Source organism: Bufo gargarizans, chromosome 4, assembly GCF_014858855.1.
Source record: "Bufo gargarizans isolate SCDJY-AF-19 chromosome 4, ASM1485885v1, whole genome shotgun sequence".
Lineage (NCBI taxonomy): Eukaryota > Metazoa > Chordata > Amphibia > Anura > Bufonidae > Bufo > Bufo gargarizans.
Genome location: NC_058083.1, coordinates 276,652,845 through 276,672,704, shown reverse-complemented (window position 1 = coordinate 276,672,704; position 19,860 = coordinate 276,652,845). Strand labels below are relative to the sequence as shown.

Sequence of the window (19,860 nt, the reverse complement as noted above, 5' to 3'; positions counted from 1 at the left end):
TAAAATATTTTAATAGTTTGGACTTTTCGGACGTGGCGATATGTGATATGTTTTTATTTATTGTTTAAATATTTTATATGTAAAATTGGGAAAGGGGGTGATTTATACTTGGTGTGTGTGTGTGTGTTTTTTTTTTTTTTTTTTTTTTTTTTTTTTTTCTTCAGTTTATTTAATAACTATTTCCCCCTTTAGGGGCTAGAACCTGGGATCTTTTAATCCCTTGTCCTTTTCACCCTGATGGATCTCTATTAGGGTGAATAGGACTTCACACTCTCCCTGCTGCCCTGTGCATAGTGCACACAGCAGCATGGAGCCGACTATGGCAGCCAGGGCTTCAGTAGCGTCCTGGTTGCCATGGTAACTGATCGGAACCCCGGGATTACACTGCTGGGGCTCCGATCAGAAACTGCCACCAATGAGGGGAAGGTGAGGGGACCCTGTGGCCACTGCCACCAATGAGAAGGTGAGGGGACCCTGTGGCCACTGCCACCAATGATTTTAATACTGGGGGGGGGGGGGGGGGGGCGCACTGCGCCACCAATGATAATTAACCCTTAATACAGGAGACGGGTAATGGCAGCAGATCAGTGGCAGTTAACCCTTCAGGTGCTGCACCTGGGGTGTTAACTGCCACTGATCGCAGCTCCCTGTCAGAGGTAGAGTGCTGGCTATGCGATTCTGCTGCCGGCACCTGTCTCCTGTATTAAAAGTTAAAGACAACCTTTGATGAGCATGCTACATAGAGCGGCGCCCAGGGATCTCCCTGCACTTACTATTATTCCTGGGCCCGCTGTGCCCCCATTACCGTCTCCTGCTCCATATGCTAATTATTACTATCGAAGCAATGGGCAGGTGACATCAGCTTCTCTCCTGGGCGTTCCTTCTCTGGACCCATTTAAAGTCCTGCTATCATTGATGGCGCAGTGCGCCCGCCTCTCTCTTCTCATTGGTGGCAGCAGCAGCACAGTGGGAGGGAGAGACTGCTTCCTTCTCCCCTGTGCTGCTGAGGGAACATGAGCGCGCTTACACCAGCGCGCTCATGTTCTGTGATACTGGACTGCGCAGTAGCGCAGCCCAGTATCGGAAAAATGTAAATCCCGGTATCGTATCGATACCGGCACAAATGTATCAATTGGGTATCGACATTTCGATACCCGCAACAAACTTAGTCCTGGATATGGGGTGCATAAATATTCAGTACTGTGCAAAGTAAGAATGGTTTCATGTATAGAAGTGCTAATAGTTTATTTTTATCAATTAACAAAATTCAAATAGAATGAACAAAAGAGAAATCTAAATTCAATCTATATTTGGTGTGGCCACCCATTATCTTCAAAACAACATAATTTCTTCCGGATACACTTGTACACAGTTTCTGAAGGAGCTCAGCAGGGAGGTTGTTCCAGATATCTTGGGGGATATCTTGGGCAGACTTCAGTTATTTGGTCAGTTATTTCCATCAGTTATTGTGAGCCAAAACCAGTAGTGAAGCCTACTCGGAGATCAAGTGTAAGGGAAAGATCTGCATCTGTTCTCTGTTTTTGACCCACACTTGGATTTGGCTCACAATAAGTTATGGAAATAACTGATCAAATAATTGAAGTCTGAACTTGGCCTTAACCACAGATCTTCTGTAGAGGTAGGCTTGCTCAAATCATTCTGTCTCTTCATGTTATCCCAGACATACCGTATTCAATGATGTCGAGATAAGGGCTCTGGGGTCCCATATCATTATTTCCAGGAATCCTTGATCTTCTTTACACTTAGGGTCCATTCACACGTCCGCAAAAGGGTCCGAACCCGTTCCACAATTTTGTGGAACAGGTGCGGACCCATCCATTCTCTATGGGCCCGGACGTGAAGCGGAGAGCACACTATGTGCTCTCCGCTTCTGCATTTGTGGAGCGCGGCCCCGAACTTCCGGTCCGCAGCTCCGCAAAAGATAGAACATGTCCTATTCTTGTCCGCAGCTGCGGACAAGAATAGGCACTTCTATAGCGGGTGCTGGCCGGGTGTGTTGCGGATCCACAATTAGCGGGTCCGCAACACACCACGGACGTGTAAATGGATCCTTACTGACATTGGCAGTACATTGGGAGTCATTGTCCTGCCACAGAATACATTTGGAGCTAATCTCATGCCTCTCTGATGGTATTGCATGATGGATAAATGTCTCTGTATTTCTCAGCATTGAGGACACCATGAATCCTAACCAATTCCCCAACTCCATTTGCTGAAATGCAGCCCCAAACTTGCAAGGATTCACTGCTGGCTGCAGACACTCATTGTACTGCTTTCCAGCCGTTCGGTGAGCAAACTGCCTTCTGTTACAGCCAAATATTTCAACCGGCTGCCATTTTCCTGTACCCTAGTTCCTATGTGTTTGTGCATAGTTGAGTGGAAACAAGGCCAAGCACCTCAACCATGCACTGTAAGGTGCAGGGGAAGGAGGGATTAAGTAAAAGCAGTATTATTTGATACTTGGAAGGGTGAAACCTGAACATATATATCATAGTTCTGTACACTGAACTAAGTGACAGCGTACATACATCAAATAGCACCGTATTATTTGAGAGATCTAAGTATATATATATCACAGTGCTGTACACTGATATTTGACAGCCTATGACATTTGAGTATATATATATATATATATAGTATAGTGCTGAATGCTGCCTGAAGTGATAGCGTATAAATAATAAATAGCACTGTATTAGGTGAGAGACCGGAGTATATGTAATATAGAACGGTACACTGAACTGAGTGACAGCCCACAAATATTAAATAGCATTGTACTAATAAACAGTGTCCATAAACCAAGGATTATGCTGGAAATGATAGTTGCACCTTTGGAACAATTTTGTGTTTGAACGCATAAAGATACCGGATATCTAGAAAGAGAATTGCAAAACAATAATTCTATATCAATGGACACTTGAAACATTAAAGGGAACCTGTCACCTGGAAAAGACAATTTACACTAATCACAGTACCTTCTTAAAGTATCTCTCATAGTGTGCCCAAAGATGTATTCATATCTTCTTTCTGCGTTGTGCTGTCTCATAAAATCGACTTATAAAACTGTGTTTGGTACCTTTTTGAAGTCGTGCTGAAGTCACGGGGGCAGCAGCCTCCTTGACTCAACCGTCGGATAAGCCCGCCCCTCTGCATATTGATGGACATTTTTCCCTGTAGCCGGGACCGCGCTCTTCTCGCGCATGCGTCGTGCGTGTCCTGCCACAGCATGATCCCGGCTACGGCTCTCTCCCTCCCTGGCATCATCTTGTTCACTGCGCCTGCGCCTTTCCTATAAAGCGCGCTTGCGCCCATCGCTTCTCCCCTGCAGCGTGAGTGCGATCACTGTCTGCTTGCACTGCAGCGCAGGCGCAGTGAACATGCAGATGCCAGGGAGGGAGCCGGAGCTGGGATCGCGCTGCGGCAGGAAGCGCATGGCGCATGCGCGAGTAGAGCGCGGTCACGGCTACAGGGAAAAATGTCCATCAATATGCGGAGGAGCGGCATAGAGCGGGCTTATTCGACGGTTGAGTCAAGGAGGCCGCTGCCCCCGTGACTTCACCACGACTTCAAAAAGGTGCCAAACACAGTTTTATAAGTCGATTTTATGAGATAGCACAACGCAGAAAGAAGATATGAATACATCTTTGGGCACACTATGAGAGATACTTTAAGGTACTGTGATTAGTGTAAATTGTCTTTTCCAGGTGACAGGTTCCCTTTAAATGACCAGGTTGTGATTTTAACACAACTTCTTTTTCCTTTGGGGATCATCATTTCCTTTATTTATAATACCAATAAAACTCATGTTTTAAATGTTAGATCAAAAACAGGGTTTCTATGGTCTCTGGCCATTTGATTAAACAATTATTAAATTATACCCTGGACCGCTTGGTGGGTAGATGAGTTCTAAGGGATTAAGTAATATACCTAATATATCAGACCTGGACGGATCATAGACGGCCACCAGCAACAGGCTGAGGGTCTGGCTTCTTGCTTCCAATAAGAGCAATCGGGTGACTTGGCAGAATATATTTCCCCTTGGTTGTTACAGCAGTGCACCGCTTCCCCTCTAGCAATGCTCCCTTTCACTTACCCACTTGTCACAGTAGATGCCCCCCCCACACTCTTTCCTAATATTAACCGTTTTTTCTCTGTACACACTTTGCCAGTTAAGCCCCCAGAAGTCACTTCAGGCTTTCAGTTCCAAAGGCAAACACAACAGCCCCCTCCTCCTCCCATCATTTGGGAATGAACATCCTGATGACATACATAGGGGTTAATCACGGGTTTTATTTTTTCCACACAAATATAACACTGATGGAAAAAATGTGATCGGTTAATTTAATTCACAACAATATCATTTTATTAACCTTCTTGGCGTTTGACACATTGGTAGCAGGAAGGTAAATAGGGACTTTCAATCATTTATTTATTTTTTCTTTTCAAATATGAAATTTGTTGAAAGCCTCCTGTTTATATAATACTGCTTTTATAATTGAAAGTATTAATTTGGCATTTGCCTAATTCTGAGGCTGTGGTACTTATATAACACATCCATTATGGGAGTGCATGGAGTCTGGTTCTGAGCCAAGGCAGCTGCCACCAGACTTCTATAAATGCAATCTAAATTCAGTGACAAATTGTGCTCAAATCCTAGATAAGCCCCGCGTAATTTATTTATTTCTTTCTTTTAGCGGTGCTGGGCCTGGGGATTGCTATAGACAAAAACACGTCTAATAACGTCAGACCATCTGTTGCAGCAAGCTTTGCATTTTCCAGGCTCTGTAAATGGGGGAATACCCTCCAATGACGACTTGACACAATAATCAGCGCAATGATTAAACGCTCCGACCTTCATCTTTGTATCGTACACAGAAACTTACAAAAAGAACGAGCACGGCCCCAGTGTAATGGATGGCCAGCTCTTTTCTCAGTAGAAGTGTATTGCTGCATTTATACAGGTGCAAAAAAGAAATGACTGAACAGACGACGTGTACGTTTCATATCCGGATTATGATTGCTAGCTGGTTTCATGAATAGTGCATAGTTATTGTAAAATACATTCATCTGCTGTTCAGGCTCAAACGTGATTATAGCAAAGATCTGAGCATCAGTAACAATTATCAAACCAATACCATATTGTTTTCAGTATCTCTGCTTGCTGTCACTCAGTAGGAACCCTCATTATTTACTTCCAGTGGATAAAAAAAAAAACATTTTGTGAATCAATAATTAGAGCCTGCTCCTGAGCTCCACCAAGCCTATTCGGATTAGTATATCGTACAAAGTGTTGCAGATGTAGCTAAAGGCTCATAATTGCCATGAGAATGCAGAATCCATCACATACTGGCCTCCTCCCCCCCCCCCCCGCCACAGTGTTTTGGGAGTCTCCATCCCCTTAGGAGTAACAGGGTGGAGACTACCGAAACATCATGACATGGTGTGGAGGCCAGTATGTGAAGGACTCTGCATCTCTTATGGCAAGCATGTTGGGTAGTATTAGAATAAAGGTGGAAGTTTTTAAATCCAGAAGGACTGTAAGTACACATTGACTGGTCCCCTATCTGCTTGTGATGTTAGCACCATTTGCAGCACGTTAAAGGGGTTTTCCAAGATTATTTTTATTTTTTTACTGATCGTTGGGGGTCCGACACCCAGGAATCCCTCCGATTGGCTGTTTTGAGAAGCTTACCAAGCCGTACGTTGTATAGCGGCCGTACTTGATATTGCAGCTCAGCCTCATTAACTTGAATGGGGCTGAGCTGCTCTTAAACCACGTGACACATGAACGTGTCATCACTCGGCATAGTAAGGGGGAGATCGTAGACAACCACTATTGTCTCCATTATATGGAGACATGATATAAGCTGAAAGCTTTAGGGGCGTGTCTTTTAGCTACAGCTAAGGGGGTGTGTCCATGCTCTCCCTATCACGGCTCAGGATGCCATTGAACGATGAAACGGCATGTGCGGCCTTCTCAGTGAGCAGGTCAAAGAAATAAAAAATAAAATAAAAACAGCAGGTGGCGCTATACAGATAAATTTTATTGAATAACTCAGTGGCTATGCTAAATTTTTAATTACATGTAATTACAAAAGAATTCAGATCCAAGTGCTAGTTTGAAAACTGTAGAATATTTTTCGTGGGACAACCCCTTTAAGTAAATTTGTCTAGTCACAAGACCCTACATCAGTGGACACTTTATGGACAGGATCTCCGTGTGGATGACATGAAAGACATGGCAAACAAGGGGACAAATCTTATGAAACATAGAAAATGGCACAGAATATGAGCAAAGGCTATATTAGTAAGTGCCATGTAACCATCTCGCATATATATTGGTGAACAGTACCCAGATAGTGGTCAAAACCTTTTAGTATGTATTTGGTCAGTATGGTTCTTGTTTTCTTAGCTGTCTTCTCCCACCTACAGGCTGAGAATCAGGATGGTCAACCCAACTCTGGTGAAGAGGCTACAGAGCCAACGCCTGCTGTAAACACCTCTAGGAGCCCTAGGCAGAGACGGGTACATCAGAGAAGGAACCCAGCTTCACCAGGTCTCATTGAAGTTCAACACCATGCTGTTAATGGCAGCAACACTGGCTCAGCAATTCTCATAGTTGTGCTGACATTTGCATTGGCAGCTCTTCTTTTCCGTAGACTGTATTTAGCCAATGAATACATTTTTGACTATGATCTATAATGTTTGCAGAGAATGACAGGAATGTCTCAATAAACCATTTGTATCAGGTATGTTAGGATTACAGTCTACAGATTGTATTTAATGACTGTTTATGGTATACTGTGGCATTTTTGCAGGGATGTTGTTGGCCAGACATATGCAGAAATGTTAATGCTAAAATATATATCCTCGGGGGAATGGTTAGCGATGAGATGCATGTATGTTTTATATGGAGGACTGCAGCACTCCTGTGATTTCACTATTTGAATTTCCCGTGTGACATCTCCCATATGCTCCTGTGTCAGGCCATATACATACATACATACATATATATTATTACTTCTTCAGTTGGTTTAATATTGCAACTTGCGATGGAGAATGGCATAGTTTACCTGCTGCCAAGCTTGCCCCTTCTCTACTGTTGCCCTTTCCCACTCTAGATTTGAACATACAGGACAGACCGGTTGGTGACACACCGCCTAACCGCATCCTTCTTTGGGATTGTCAGTCATATTACTTGTTCTAGCTCATGGTATCTCAGCAAGACTCGCACTCACTTCTTTGTCCCAAAAGTTTGGTGGAGAAGACTACATATTTAAATCTGTGGAGAAGATTTACTGAAGAACAACCTACGTTTTAAAACCCTGCCCCATGTTCTTTTGCATTGCAGTGTACAGAATAGATAAACATAGAGGACTTTTTTCTTTTTTTTATATGCACCCTGTGCCAATGGACTGATACAAACCGAGTTGAACTAAATAATAGCGTTTTGGGATCTAAATCCACCATCAATGAGAATTCATCTTGCTGATGCCCAACATCCGGCTACAAGCTTCCAGTTTCTCGCCATTCGATCTGGTTTTGCATTACAGTGAAGTTAATCTTACACTTTAAGCCTGGGCTACACATATTCTATTTTTTCTGTACTGTTACTGATTTTTGACTATTAAGTGACAGGAACAGTCCAAAAGATTACATATAACTCCAATGCTTTGGCATGCAGCTATGAAACTATATAAAGTGTCTGTGAAGGTCTATCCTATCTTTAACGAAAGCCTGTCACTATGAAGAACCTTTAAAGGGGTGTGGCCAGGATTAGAAAAACATGGCTGCTTTCTTCCAAAAAATGGCACCACACCTGTCTACAGGTTGTGTGTGGTGTTGGAGCCCTGTAGACCCAACCCGACCAGACACAACCAATGGACAGGTGTGGTGCTGTCTTTGGAAGAAAGCAGCCATGTTTTTCAATCCTGGACAACCCCTTTACATTTTTAGTGTGATACCCTATACTATTGAATGTAATTGCATCCACTAAATTAACCAAAGTACCAAAAAGAGTCACCTGATCCCTCAGCCAATTAGCTGCTTTACATAAGATCATGTGATGGTTAATCAGGGAGTACATGGCATTTTCGTAGCTACTGAATGGAAGACGGGGTACATGTAATTCCACAGAGCCAGAAGAACTTTTTTTTCCCGCCCCACCCCTATGGCACTTTAGGGGCTATTATTTTTATATAATTACATCCATTATTGGAATTATATTGAAGAATCGTACTAATGACGCTTTTTTTTAAATAGGTGCGTCATAGTTACCATTCTCTTTAAGACCTCTTTCACACTGGCGTGTGCGTCCTGTTTCCGTATTGCGGCCCGCAAAATGCTGGCCTTAATACACGAGCATAGTCCGTGGGGCAGCTGCAGCGGATCCAGCCGTTCCGCAAAAAGATAGGACATGTTCTATCTTTTTGCGGAACGGAAGTACGTAGGGTTCTGTTCCGTTCCGCACCATTCCGCATCTTCGGATTTGCGGACCCATTCAAGTGAATGGGTCCGCATCCGTGATGCAAAATGCCCACGGAACGCCGCCCGTGTATTGCGGATCCGCATTCGTGTGCAAGAGGCCTAAAGGGATTGTAGAAAAACATGGCTGCTTTCTTCTGGAAACAGTGCCACACCTCTCCACAGGTTGCTTTTGGTTTTGCAGCTTATTCACTGTAATGAAGGTGAGCTGCAATACCAGACATGACAGTTTTTGGAGGAAGACCATTCAAATTCCACTATAAATTATCCAGAGGCACTTTGGTAAATTGAAGTAGTAAAATGCAACTTCTCTGCTTTTTCTTTGCACCCATTTTAGTTGATAGACCTTTCTTCATTGCATATACTATGATTTATGTCCTGGCTCATTTTAACCATAAGCAGGAAAAATAACAAAGATTAGCCTAGTACTGTATAAGTGGTACCCATTGATATCACAACTGAAGATCTGCAATTCTTTGGTAAGAAATGTACACAGAAAGTACATTCATGAACTTTAACTTGGATATTTTCTAATTTTATCTTTTGTTCTTAAAATTATTTAACACTTTTATAGGAAACATTAAACCTCCCCTTAAAGGGAAACTTCAATCATATAATGTTGATATGTGTTCCACATTATATATGTTACCTTGGCCCTGTGTTCCTACACAGACTCCTTTATTATTATCTAATTACATGATGTGACGTAATATACTACTGGGTGTTCTCAGGGTAAATGAACGATGGCTGGAGTTTCTCTTTAAATGGGGCTGTTCATGATTTTAACATTGATGTCCTATACTCCGTATAGGCCTTCAATATCTGATCGGTGATGGTTTGACATGCCGCAGCCCTACTGATCAGCTGTTAACTGGTAGCGTAGGTGCCGGAACTACACAACTCCATCCATTGTGTAGTGGATGGAGCTGGTAACTGAAGTACTGCTCTCATTGAAGTGAATAGGAGCAGTGCTGTAGTTACCAGCTCCATCCACTGCTCAATGAATGGACCTGTGCTGTTCAGGCACTGCAGCTGAAAAGTAATAGCTGATTGGCGGCGGTGCGGAGTGCCAGACTCTCAACCATCTCACATTGATGGCCTATCCTGAGGGCAAACATTTTAAAGGGGTTATCCGGCAATTTATATTGATGACCTATCCTCTGGATTAGGTCATCAGTATCTGATGGGGGTCCAGCATCCAGGACCCTCAAAGATCAGCTGTTAGAATAGTCTGGCACTCCCTGAGCGCCGCAGCCTCTTCCTAGACAATGTGACGTCACCATACATTGGTCACGGCCTAATTGCAGGTCAGCCCCATGCAATGTATGGCGCTGTGGTTGGAAAGCTTTGGGAAAGTCAACTGCACTCACCAGCACCGTGGCTCTCTGAAACAGCTTATTGGCTGGGGTACCAGGACTCGGACCCCCGCCGATGTGATAGGTCATTATGAATTCCTGGATAACCCCTTTAAGGGTATGGCCACACGTGGTAGAATGCAACATATTTCCATGCAGAAAATCCTCAGTATTTTACAACAATATGAATGAGATATTAGAAAGTGTAATCCATACTCTACAGAAAATGTCTTCAACAAATCCAACATAATTTTATATGCCGTGCAGATTTTAAATCATAATATGTCTATTAATGCTGCGGATTGCCACAGAGGGTGAATTCCAATTTAAAATTGCATTACTCACTAGTTGATTTTCCATACAAAAATTATGCCACGTGTGCCATAACCTAAAGCCCCTCTAATTCTCCATATCCTTCCCCACTCATCCTTTCATTTTCTTTAGCCTTTTAAAAATGGGGGCCAGAATTTTCTGTTTTTACAGAGCACATGATCAGTATCAGGTAGGTTTCTAATATGTTTAACTGTATATCTTGCTTTTTAATTTAAAATTACATAAAAAATTATTCATTATTGGCAGTTATAGTTTGCTGTATGTAATGATGTAAATGTATTGTTCTCTGAGAAACATGTAAGCAATAAATAAAACATGGTGTATGCATTTTAATTCTGGCAATTTTTTCCTTAGGGATGGTTCACCTTCAGAGCCGTCTTTAATGTTCTAATGCATTGAAAATGTGCAAATCGTTACAGCTTCTATGCTTGTCTATGTTTCTCTATGGTATCTTCCAGGAATGCCTATGTATGAACTCCATTGTCCTAAGGATATCTATGGACTAAACACTGTTAGTTTTACAATATAAATTTACGGTACTCTTGTAGACCAGATCTTGTGAATTGAGCCGCACACAGAGATATGTAAACCTACACCACCACTTCCTTAGCCAAGGATCTTGAGCTGTACTCTTTGGGACTGATTTTGCCTTGTAAACTGTTACAGAAAGATTTTCACTGGGTCCCCAGTAACTCTGTAGCGTTCAATGATATCTTGCCCTGATTAGAGGGAGAGACCCCTGTCACCAGAGGGAGCTAGAAAGATTAGATCGATGCCAGATATATGCAATGGAGCCTCTCCAATGTGTGTGTCCCGGCAGGTCTTTTTTATTTACCTACAATTCACACAAAATTGCCCTTTTTTAGTGTTTGTTTTTCCCCATTTTACCACCATGATGGCATAATATAGGAGATTGACCCCTGACCTCTGTAGGGGCAGGAAAACAGAAAAAGATTAAATTGCCCCCGCCCACCACCCACCTCAGTGTTTTTACTGCCCCTATAGTGGCCAGGACAGAGAAAGGCCTCCCTCTCTGCTTGTCAGGAGGTGAAGATGTATCTACATATGATTTTGTTTTCCCCTGCAGGGAAACTCATCGGAGGCAACGGGCCTTCCTTGGGTTTATAAATCCCCTGTATCGGTTCCCCTGCTTGCCGGCGGTTGCTTACCAAAGCTGAGTAGGGGGAATAAGCGGGCCTCGCATCTGTAGAGCGGATGCCTGTCCCGGAGCTGCACGCGTAATGTGCACCTTCCTTTCCCCTGGTGGAATAAGCAGGTATAGGCCGGAGATCCCATGTGTTGCGTGCGGGTGTCTGAAGTCACTTCCGGTGGCGTTCCCGGAAGTACGATTCACTGGGGTGATGTTTGCCAGTATAAAGGCAGTGTGGAAGCCACGGAGGGTCCTGATCTGACGTCTGAACATGTCAGCCCCTGAGCAGCCTAGAGAGCTTGATGCTTCGGCGCCAGTGAGCGTAAACTCCCTGAGCAATATACAAAAAAATTATGCATTGAATGCATTTCAAGTATTGTGAGAGGGGAACAACCGTCTATGATGGAGGAATTAAGGACCATAATAAACGGCAAAGTTAAATCCTCTCTGGCTTCATTAAAAGAAACCAGCCTGGGTTCTCTTCCCCTTAAAAGGCAAAAAATGGCGGCCCTTTCCTCTTCTGATTCTGAGGACATAATGGATAAGGCAGCGCCTTCTAAGCAATGGGAAGATGATGATCCCCTTTTCGGAAGGAGAGGTTATTGAGAATGCAAAAAAAATTTATTTATTTTTTCCACTGAAGAAATGGGGGATCTCTTAAAAGCAGTTAGAGCCACTATGGGCATTGAGGAGGTCCAGAAACAGCACTCTATACAGGACAAAATGTTTGGAGGTTTAAAAACCAAACATTCCAAAGTGTTTCCTATAAACAAAAATATTAAAGAGATGGTCCTTGATGAGTGGTCTGACCCAGAAAAACGTCGCGGTATATCAAGAGAGTTAAAAAAAAAAATCAACTTTTGTTTGATCCCTTCGGCTGCTTGACGTGATGACGTAGTGGACGTCGCGCTCCCGGCTCTCCCCGCTGCTCTGCTACCTCGCTGCCGCTTCGAGTATGTTGGCGTCTGTGTGCCGAATCCTCCATCTACCCTCTCTGTGACCGGGACCGTGTGATCAGCGCTGCTGCCTTTTGCCCAAAGCCTGCCACGCTGCTGATATCGGCTGTTAGGTTCAGGCTGCCTCCGGCTCTTTCTTGATTGTGCCGTGCTTGATGCTGCCGCTCCTGCCTCCTTTCCTGCTCTCCATTTCACTGTGAACAGTTTTGCCGTCTGGAGGTTTTCTCTCCTTTACCTCCGTGGAGTGTGCCTCCGGTTCCTGCCTGATCCGCTACCCCCCCTTGTTCTGATGTCAGTGAGTAACTTTGTGTTCCCTCATATCTGATGGTTTTTTGAAGAAGCTATAAGCTTCTCTCCTCTAGTGACTAACCTCCCTATAACTGCTGACTCCAACTAACCTTGAACGGACTTTGAATAAGTTGTGTATGATTGCATATGATTATAAGCTGCATTTGATCATAAGATCACAAGAAAGCCAACTTTAAAGTCTAAAATATAAGCTGGAGAAGGGGGAAAAGAAAAAAAAAAGGAAATAAGAGGAGAAAGAGTATAAAGAAGAGTGGACATAAAAAAAGAAAAAAAAAAGGGAAGAGTGGAAAAAAAAAGGGAAAAAAAACAAGAACTAAGAAGAAGGCACTGAAAAAAAAAAAAAGGAAAAAAAAAAAAAGGAAAAGGGGGATAAGGAAAAAAAAAAAAAAGGAAAAAAAGAAAAAGAAAAGGAACAAAAAAAAAAAAGAGAAAGAAGGAGAGCAAAAAAAAAAAAGGTATATATTTAAAAGAGAGAAAGGAGGCGGAATAAGGGGGAAAAAAAATCAAATAAATATCTAAAAAAAATATATTAAAAAAAAAAAAAAAAAAATTAAAAAATAAAGAGGAATAAGATATGGGCCCAAAAGCCCCAAGGCGTTCGACCGATCTATCAGGTCAGAAACATGGGTCTAGAACGGCTGAACCAACAAAACTTGACCAGTTTCTGAAATCCCCAAGGGTCAATACGAGGGGCGGACAAAAGGAATTCTCTGAAAAAAAAAATTATGAATTAGAGGTAACTGAGCGAGAAATACAAAAAGGCGCTAGATACCCTGAGGAGGAGGATGGAATAATGGGGGAAGTTATCCCTGATGACAATTCGTCCCCGCTGGAAGAAATACTCCTAGCGGTTAAACAGAACGGAGATTTAATACAGGTGGTTACAACCCAACTTGGATCTATTCAAGTTGATGTGGGACTAATAAAAGATGAATTGACCAAAATGCGAGACAGACTCAACACCCTTGAAAGTTCTGTCACCCTTATACAGAAGGAATCCAAAAAAATAAATACGGAAGTTTCTATACTTAAAGTGGAAAATAATCTCCTGAAGAAAAAGGTAGTGGACCTTGAAGATAGGTCACGAAGATATAACGTGAGAATAATAGGGATTCCAGAGGGTGAGGAAGGAAAAAATCCAACCGAATTTGTACAGAAACTAATTCTTGAGAACTTTGGTAAAGAGTCATTTTCTCCTCTTTTTCATGATTGAAAGAGCTCATCGGGTCCCAGGAGGAAAACCAATTCCAGGGAGACAACCTCGGACAATCCTTGCTAAGTCACTGACTTCAGGGGACAGAGATGTCCTCCTGAGAAGGGCGAGGGAATCCTCACCGGTTGTGTATAACGGGATTAGACTGGCCTTTTTTCCTGACTTTTCGAAAGAAATACAAGAAAAGAGACGCACATTCATGATTGTTAAAAAGAAGCTAAGAGAGAGGGATATTAAATATTCTCTTATATTCCCGGCAAAACTGCGGATTATTTTTGAAGATAAAACTTTTTTTTTTGATACCTCAGAAGAAGCCGCGGACTGGATTGAGCGAAACAATCGATGACTCAATTGGGTTATGAATTGACGGGAATAATTAGTAATATAAGGGGCTCATACCCCTAAATGTAGTCGTCTTTGCTTCAAAATGGCGGTGTGGGGGTGGTTGACTGGGGGGAGGGTCGAGGGTTGGTCATAGGAAAGAAATCTACTACAATATGTGGTGGGTTGCCTGTGGGAGGGGGGTGAGGGGGGGGGTTGGGTTGTGGTGCGTCAAAGTAGGTGTGGTTCCCTTTTTTTTCAGTTTACTATTCTCTTTTTCCATCTTGTTTTCTCCTTTTTCCCTCTCTCCTAATCTTCCATTGAACTATTGTTGATGACGATGATTAGAACTTTTTCTTGGAATGTACGTGGTTTGGGGGAAAGAGGTAAGAGACAAGCGGTTTTTGACTTGACTCAGGCCCATCTACCAGCAATAGTATGTTTGCTCGAGACCCATCTTACTGAGGAGACCACTAGAGTGGTCGACAGGGGATGGGCTGTGCATACGTATCATTCTACCCTCTCCAACTACTCGAGAGGTGTTACGGTGTTGATACATAGACTTATTGACTTCGTTTGTGAGGCATCCTCTGTTGACCAACAGGGAAGATTTATTTTTCTATATTGCAGGTTAGGGGGAGAGTTATGTATTTTGGCCTTTGTCTATATCCCTCCGCCATTTTCTCTTCTGGTTCTTAACTCTCTTCTATTATTCATGGATAAATGGCCAGAATGTCCAACATTGATTATTGGTGATTTTAATTGTGTCATCGATCCTTTACGTGATAGGGTCTCTATGAGTGCTAGGGGTGACAGTACGGTCCAGGGGTCCCCCCTCGCACGGTTCTGCCTGGAGGCTGGATTTGAGGACGCTTGGGAATATCTGGGACAGGGGAAAAGGGTTTTTTCATGTTTTAGTAAAGCAGGTAAATCATTGTCTAGAATTGACCTAGTACTGATAAATAGCAAATATATGAAATTGATAAAACGAATGAAATATGAAACAAGGTCAATATCTGATCACTCCCCGTTAGTACTTGAATTATGCTTCTCTCAGGATAGATATATATCAAAACCTCCCTTTAGACTAAACCCTTACTGGCTATCAGTCATAAAGACACATGAAATAATTCGAAATGAAATAGGCCGATTCTGGGATATCAACGACGGCTCAGCAAAAATTCAAGTGGTATGGGATACCTTTAAGGCGTACATGAGGGGATTGATGGTTAGTAATATCACGAATCTTAGAAGAGAATATGGAAAAAAACAGAAAAATCTAGAGAAACATGTGATCTTAGCGACAGAATCCTTCCATATAAATAAGACGGAGAAAAATAGGGAAAATATGCAAAAAGCCACACAAATATATGCTAATTTTTTACTGGATAAAGCTCAACAGAATCTTTTCTTTAAAGGGCAAAAATATTTTACAGAGTCTGGGCGACCCGGTAGGCTACTCTCCAGAGTAATCTCCAATCAACAACCTAAAAAACATATAGAGAAGGTTCGAGTGAGGGATGGTAGAACAGTTACTGGTCAGGGTCCGGTGGAGAAGGCCTTTTTTGATTATTTTCTTGATATGTATAAGGCTGATTCTAATATTACAGACGATAAGATAGATCTCTACCTAGATAGGATTAACTTTTCAACTATTACTGAGAACCAAAAGAAAGCATTAGAACTGGAGGTCTCAATTAAGGAACTTGAGGGAGCTATTAAATTATGTTCATCTAATTCTACTCCCGGTTCAGACGGGCTTCCATATGAATTTTATAGCAAATATGGGGACTGTATTTTTCCTAGATTACTGGAGGTCTTTACTAAATCAATGGAGGATGGGAGGTTGCCAGATTCAATGATGGAGGCTACAGTGATACTAATTCCAAAAAAAGGCAAGGACCCTCTAGATTTAGAATCTTACAGACCAATTTCACTGCTTAATGCAGATGTAAAGCTTTTGGCGAGGGTCCTTGCTACAAGGCTCTCTGGGGTCATCTCCTCCATAGTCCATCCGGATCAGAGCGGTTTCATTAAAAATAAGGGTACACATTATAATCTACACCGGCTCTTTTCTAATATCCAGGCCCCTGGGGGGACCGCCCGCTCCATCCTGTCATTAGATGCCTCTAAGGCCTTTGACAGGGTGGAGTGGCGTTTCCTCTGGAAGGTTCTTGCTAGGATGGGCTTTGGAGAGAGGTTTATACGTACTCTTAGGCTATTGTATGGATCTCCAAGGGCTAAATTGAGTCTTAATGGAATTTTGAGTAGCAGTATCGAGTTAAACAGAGGCACCCGTCAGGGTTGCCCACTATCTCCCTTATTATTTGATATATATATCGAACCCCTTGCGATGGCCATTAGGCAGGACGATCAGATCAAAGGATTTGGTACGCTAGGAACACAAGATCGTATCTCACTATATGCAGACGATGTTCTGTTTTTTATAGATCATACGGAAACCACTCTCCCTAGGATTATTCAAATGGTTAAATTATTTGGTGAGGTTTCTGGTCTTCTTATAAACTGGACCAAGACTAGTCTGCTTCCAATAGACCCCCTACCACAGAAAGAGATTCCTGTTACACAGTTGGATATTGTTGATACTTTTCAATATTTGGGTTTGACGATATCGCCTCGGGTCGAAAATTTTGTAGAACTTAATTTGATCCCCATAATAGTAAAGATCAGAGCTAAAATAGGAATTTGGCTGAAACTTCCCCTATCTAGAGCTGATCGAGTTTCACTAGTCAAAATGGTGATATTACCACAATTGCTCTATGTGCTCAGGAATACACCTATTTGGATACAAGACAAACATTTCAAACTTATAGAGAGACTAATTAATGATTTAATATGGGGAAGAAAGCGAGTTCGAATTAAGTTGGAGTATTTGTATAGATCAGTGGAGTGCGGGGGTTTAAATCTCCCCTACTTTAAGGGATACTTTATTGCAGCCCAGCTATTGAGGTGCTATGAATCAGAGCATAGCGCACTACTGGGGAAGTTGGTAAATAGTCATGCCCACAATAATATTTTTTCCTTGTTGGAATCTGGCCTATTGAAGAGCTATGAGCAAGGCTACAGAGAGACTATAAAACTACTCCTTAAGGTGTGGGCTACAACTAGGACATGGTTGAAAGTTAAGGGTTCACTTACATTTACGCCACTTTGGCATAATTTGTATTTACAAAGGCTGGATGAAATTGCAGCTGACACATTTTGGCAGAAGAATAAAATTTTATATATTTCACAGGTAGTTAAAGATAGAGAAATTAAATCCTATATAGAAATGATACAAAATTTAAAAAATCTTTCATGGTTTAGGTATTTCCAATTGCGTTCTGTGTTATCCAGCTTGGATGATAAGCGGCTGTTGGATATAGATAATGTATCCTTTCTGAATGATTGGGTAGGAGGTACACATTCCAGAATAAAAATTTCAAATATATATAAGTTATTACTTAAAGCACGGTTTAGTGACATACACTCTCCAGGACAAAAAGCGTGGGAGGTGGACTGTCCGAATGTACAAATAGAAGGGTGGGATAATATTTTTGGGAATCTATCTTCACTATCCCAGAACTTTAACCATGTCCTGATACAATTTTATATCTGCCACAGATTATATATTACTCCATTGTGGATGAACAAATGTGGGTTAAGAGACTCGTCCAACTGTCCCAAATGTGACACTGTAGGAGCAGACTTTCTCCATATGATATGGACCTGTCCAGAACTTATAAACTACTGGAACGGTATCAATAACTATATTATGTGTAAACTAAAAATTCGAATTCCTTTTGAACCACAAGTATTTATTCTCAATGATCTCTCCAAATTAAAAAATCATAAGTATCAAAAGATTCTCTTGAGTAGAGTATTGATGTTGGCTAGAGTTTTGATCAGCCGCACCTGGTTTGCCCGATCCACTCCAAACAAAAACACATGGATAAATTTAATTGATAAGGTAATGAACTACGAAAAAATTTTATACAGACGGAGGGAAAATGAATATCAATGGACCAGGATATGGGGTGGTTGGAGGTCTGGTTAGCTGAGATCAAGTTGTTTTATATATAAGGTCCTACTTTGACGCACCACAAACTGGGAGGGAGGGAGGGGAGGGTTTTCTAAATATTTTGAAAAGATGAGTGGAATATACGTACATATAATCACTTGGGTTACTAAGAATTGAGAGACTGTAATAAATTTTTTATTGTAAATGTTTTGTAGTTTTCCCAATAAAATTAAAAAAAAAAAAAAAAAAAAAAAAAAAAAACTCCCTTCCATTTGAAGACTCCTACCAGTTGCGAGATCCAATGGAAAGGAAGGCAGGAGACTAACATAGCTGTAACATCTGTGGCAAGATCGATGTATTTGTGGCTCAATGAACTTGAAAGCCATTTAAAAAACAAAACCCCAAGGGAAGAGATAATAGATTCATTACCCCTTCTCAAATCAGCCACCACTTTCCTGGCTGATGCTTCAGCGGAAACAGTAAGGCCCCTTGCAGACGAGCAAGTCCGCATCGCAGCTCCCGGCCTGACCTCTCAGCACTGACGGGATTCACAAAGCATTATATTGCGTTATGATGCTATGTAACCCTTACAGTTCTGGAATGTATTGGATAACACTGGCAGCATTATGTGTGACTTTTTGATAACATTTTATTACATATTTTGGAGTAAGAGAAGCGATGAAAAATGGCGAATTGGCCATTCAGATTTTTCCGTTACACCATACACAGTATTGGAAAAATATTTTAATAATATGGGTGTTTTTGGACGCTGTGATGCCCTTGATGTTTATATTTTTATTATTTATTTTTTATTCTAAGGAAATGGGGTGTGATTTCAATTTTTTTTTATTTTTTTTTTAGATTTAGATCATTTTTTTTCATGTTTTTATGTTTCCAAGTGGTACCTTAGAACCAAACCTGTGTTCAGGAAATGTTTTTTTTTTACAGTAAAAATGTATTTATGAAGTTATTGCGCGAAGTCTCGCAAGACTTCGCAAAGCAATGCCAATACATTCTAATACTGTACAGAGCTCCTGCTCCGTATAGTATTAGAACGAGGTTTTATGCGAATCGACTTTGGATGTTTCATCCAAAGTTGATTCGCTCATCCCTAGTAGCCACTCTAGTAGGCTACAATATCTACTACTTTGTTTTTTATAGACTATTTCTAAATTCCCATAGGGAGTATAGTATTACATGAATTGCTGATTTCCCATGTTAGCCTGCCACCTGCTGGCCAACATAGGAACTGCACCTCTAATACGCTGGTTCTCTTCAGAGAGACCCAGCCTATTAAAATGAATGACCGGCATCCACAATTGCCGCCCGGGGATGCTAGTCTTAACCCGGAAGCGCACACATCTGTGTTTTTCACCCTTTAGATGCCGTGATCACATTTGAACATGGAATCTAAAGGCTGTAATGACTGCGATCAGCATTATTGCCGTGGGCCTCTACATGTACGGTGCTGGTAGCTAAACAGTTAATCAGACCTCAGCTCACATCCCCAGCCAGACCCCAAGTGTACATAAGACCCTCAATCAGACCTCACATCAGACCTCCATTGTTAATAAGACCTTAGCTCAGACCCCAATGTGAATGCCTCCCAATCAGACCTCAAATAAGATCCCCATTATAAATAATTCCCCCCTATTCAGACCTCAGATGAGAACCCCATGCCTCAGAGCAAATAAAATAAA

At 41.8% G+C, this 19,860-nt stretch overlaps 1 protein-coding gene across 1 annotated transcript in view; it reads left to right on the top strand.

The window, feature by feature from the left end:
- Positions 1–8,510, top strand: part of UBE2J1 (ubiquitin conjugating enzyme E2 J1) — a 29,860-nt gene extending 21,350 nt beyond the window's left edge. Inside the window, exon 8 of the mRNA XM_044289546.1 lies at positions 6,451–8,510. Within this exon, the coding sequence (XP_044145481.1) occupies positions 6,451–6,720 (270 nt within the window). The 3' untranslated portion in view covers positions 6,721–8,510. The remainder of the gene's footprint in view (positions 1–6,450) is intronic.
- The last annotated feature ends 11,350 nt before the right edge of the window (positions 8,511–19,860 follow it).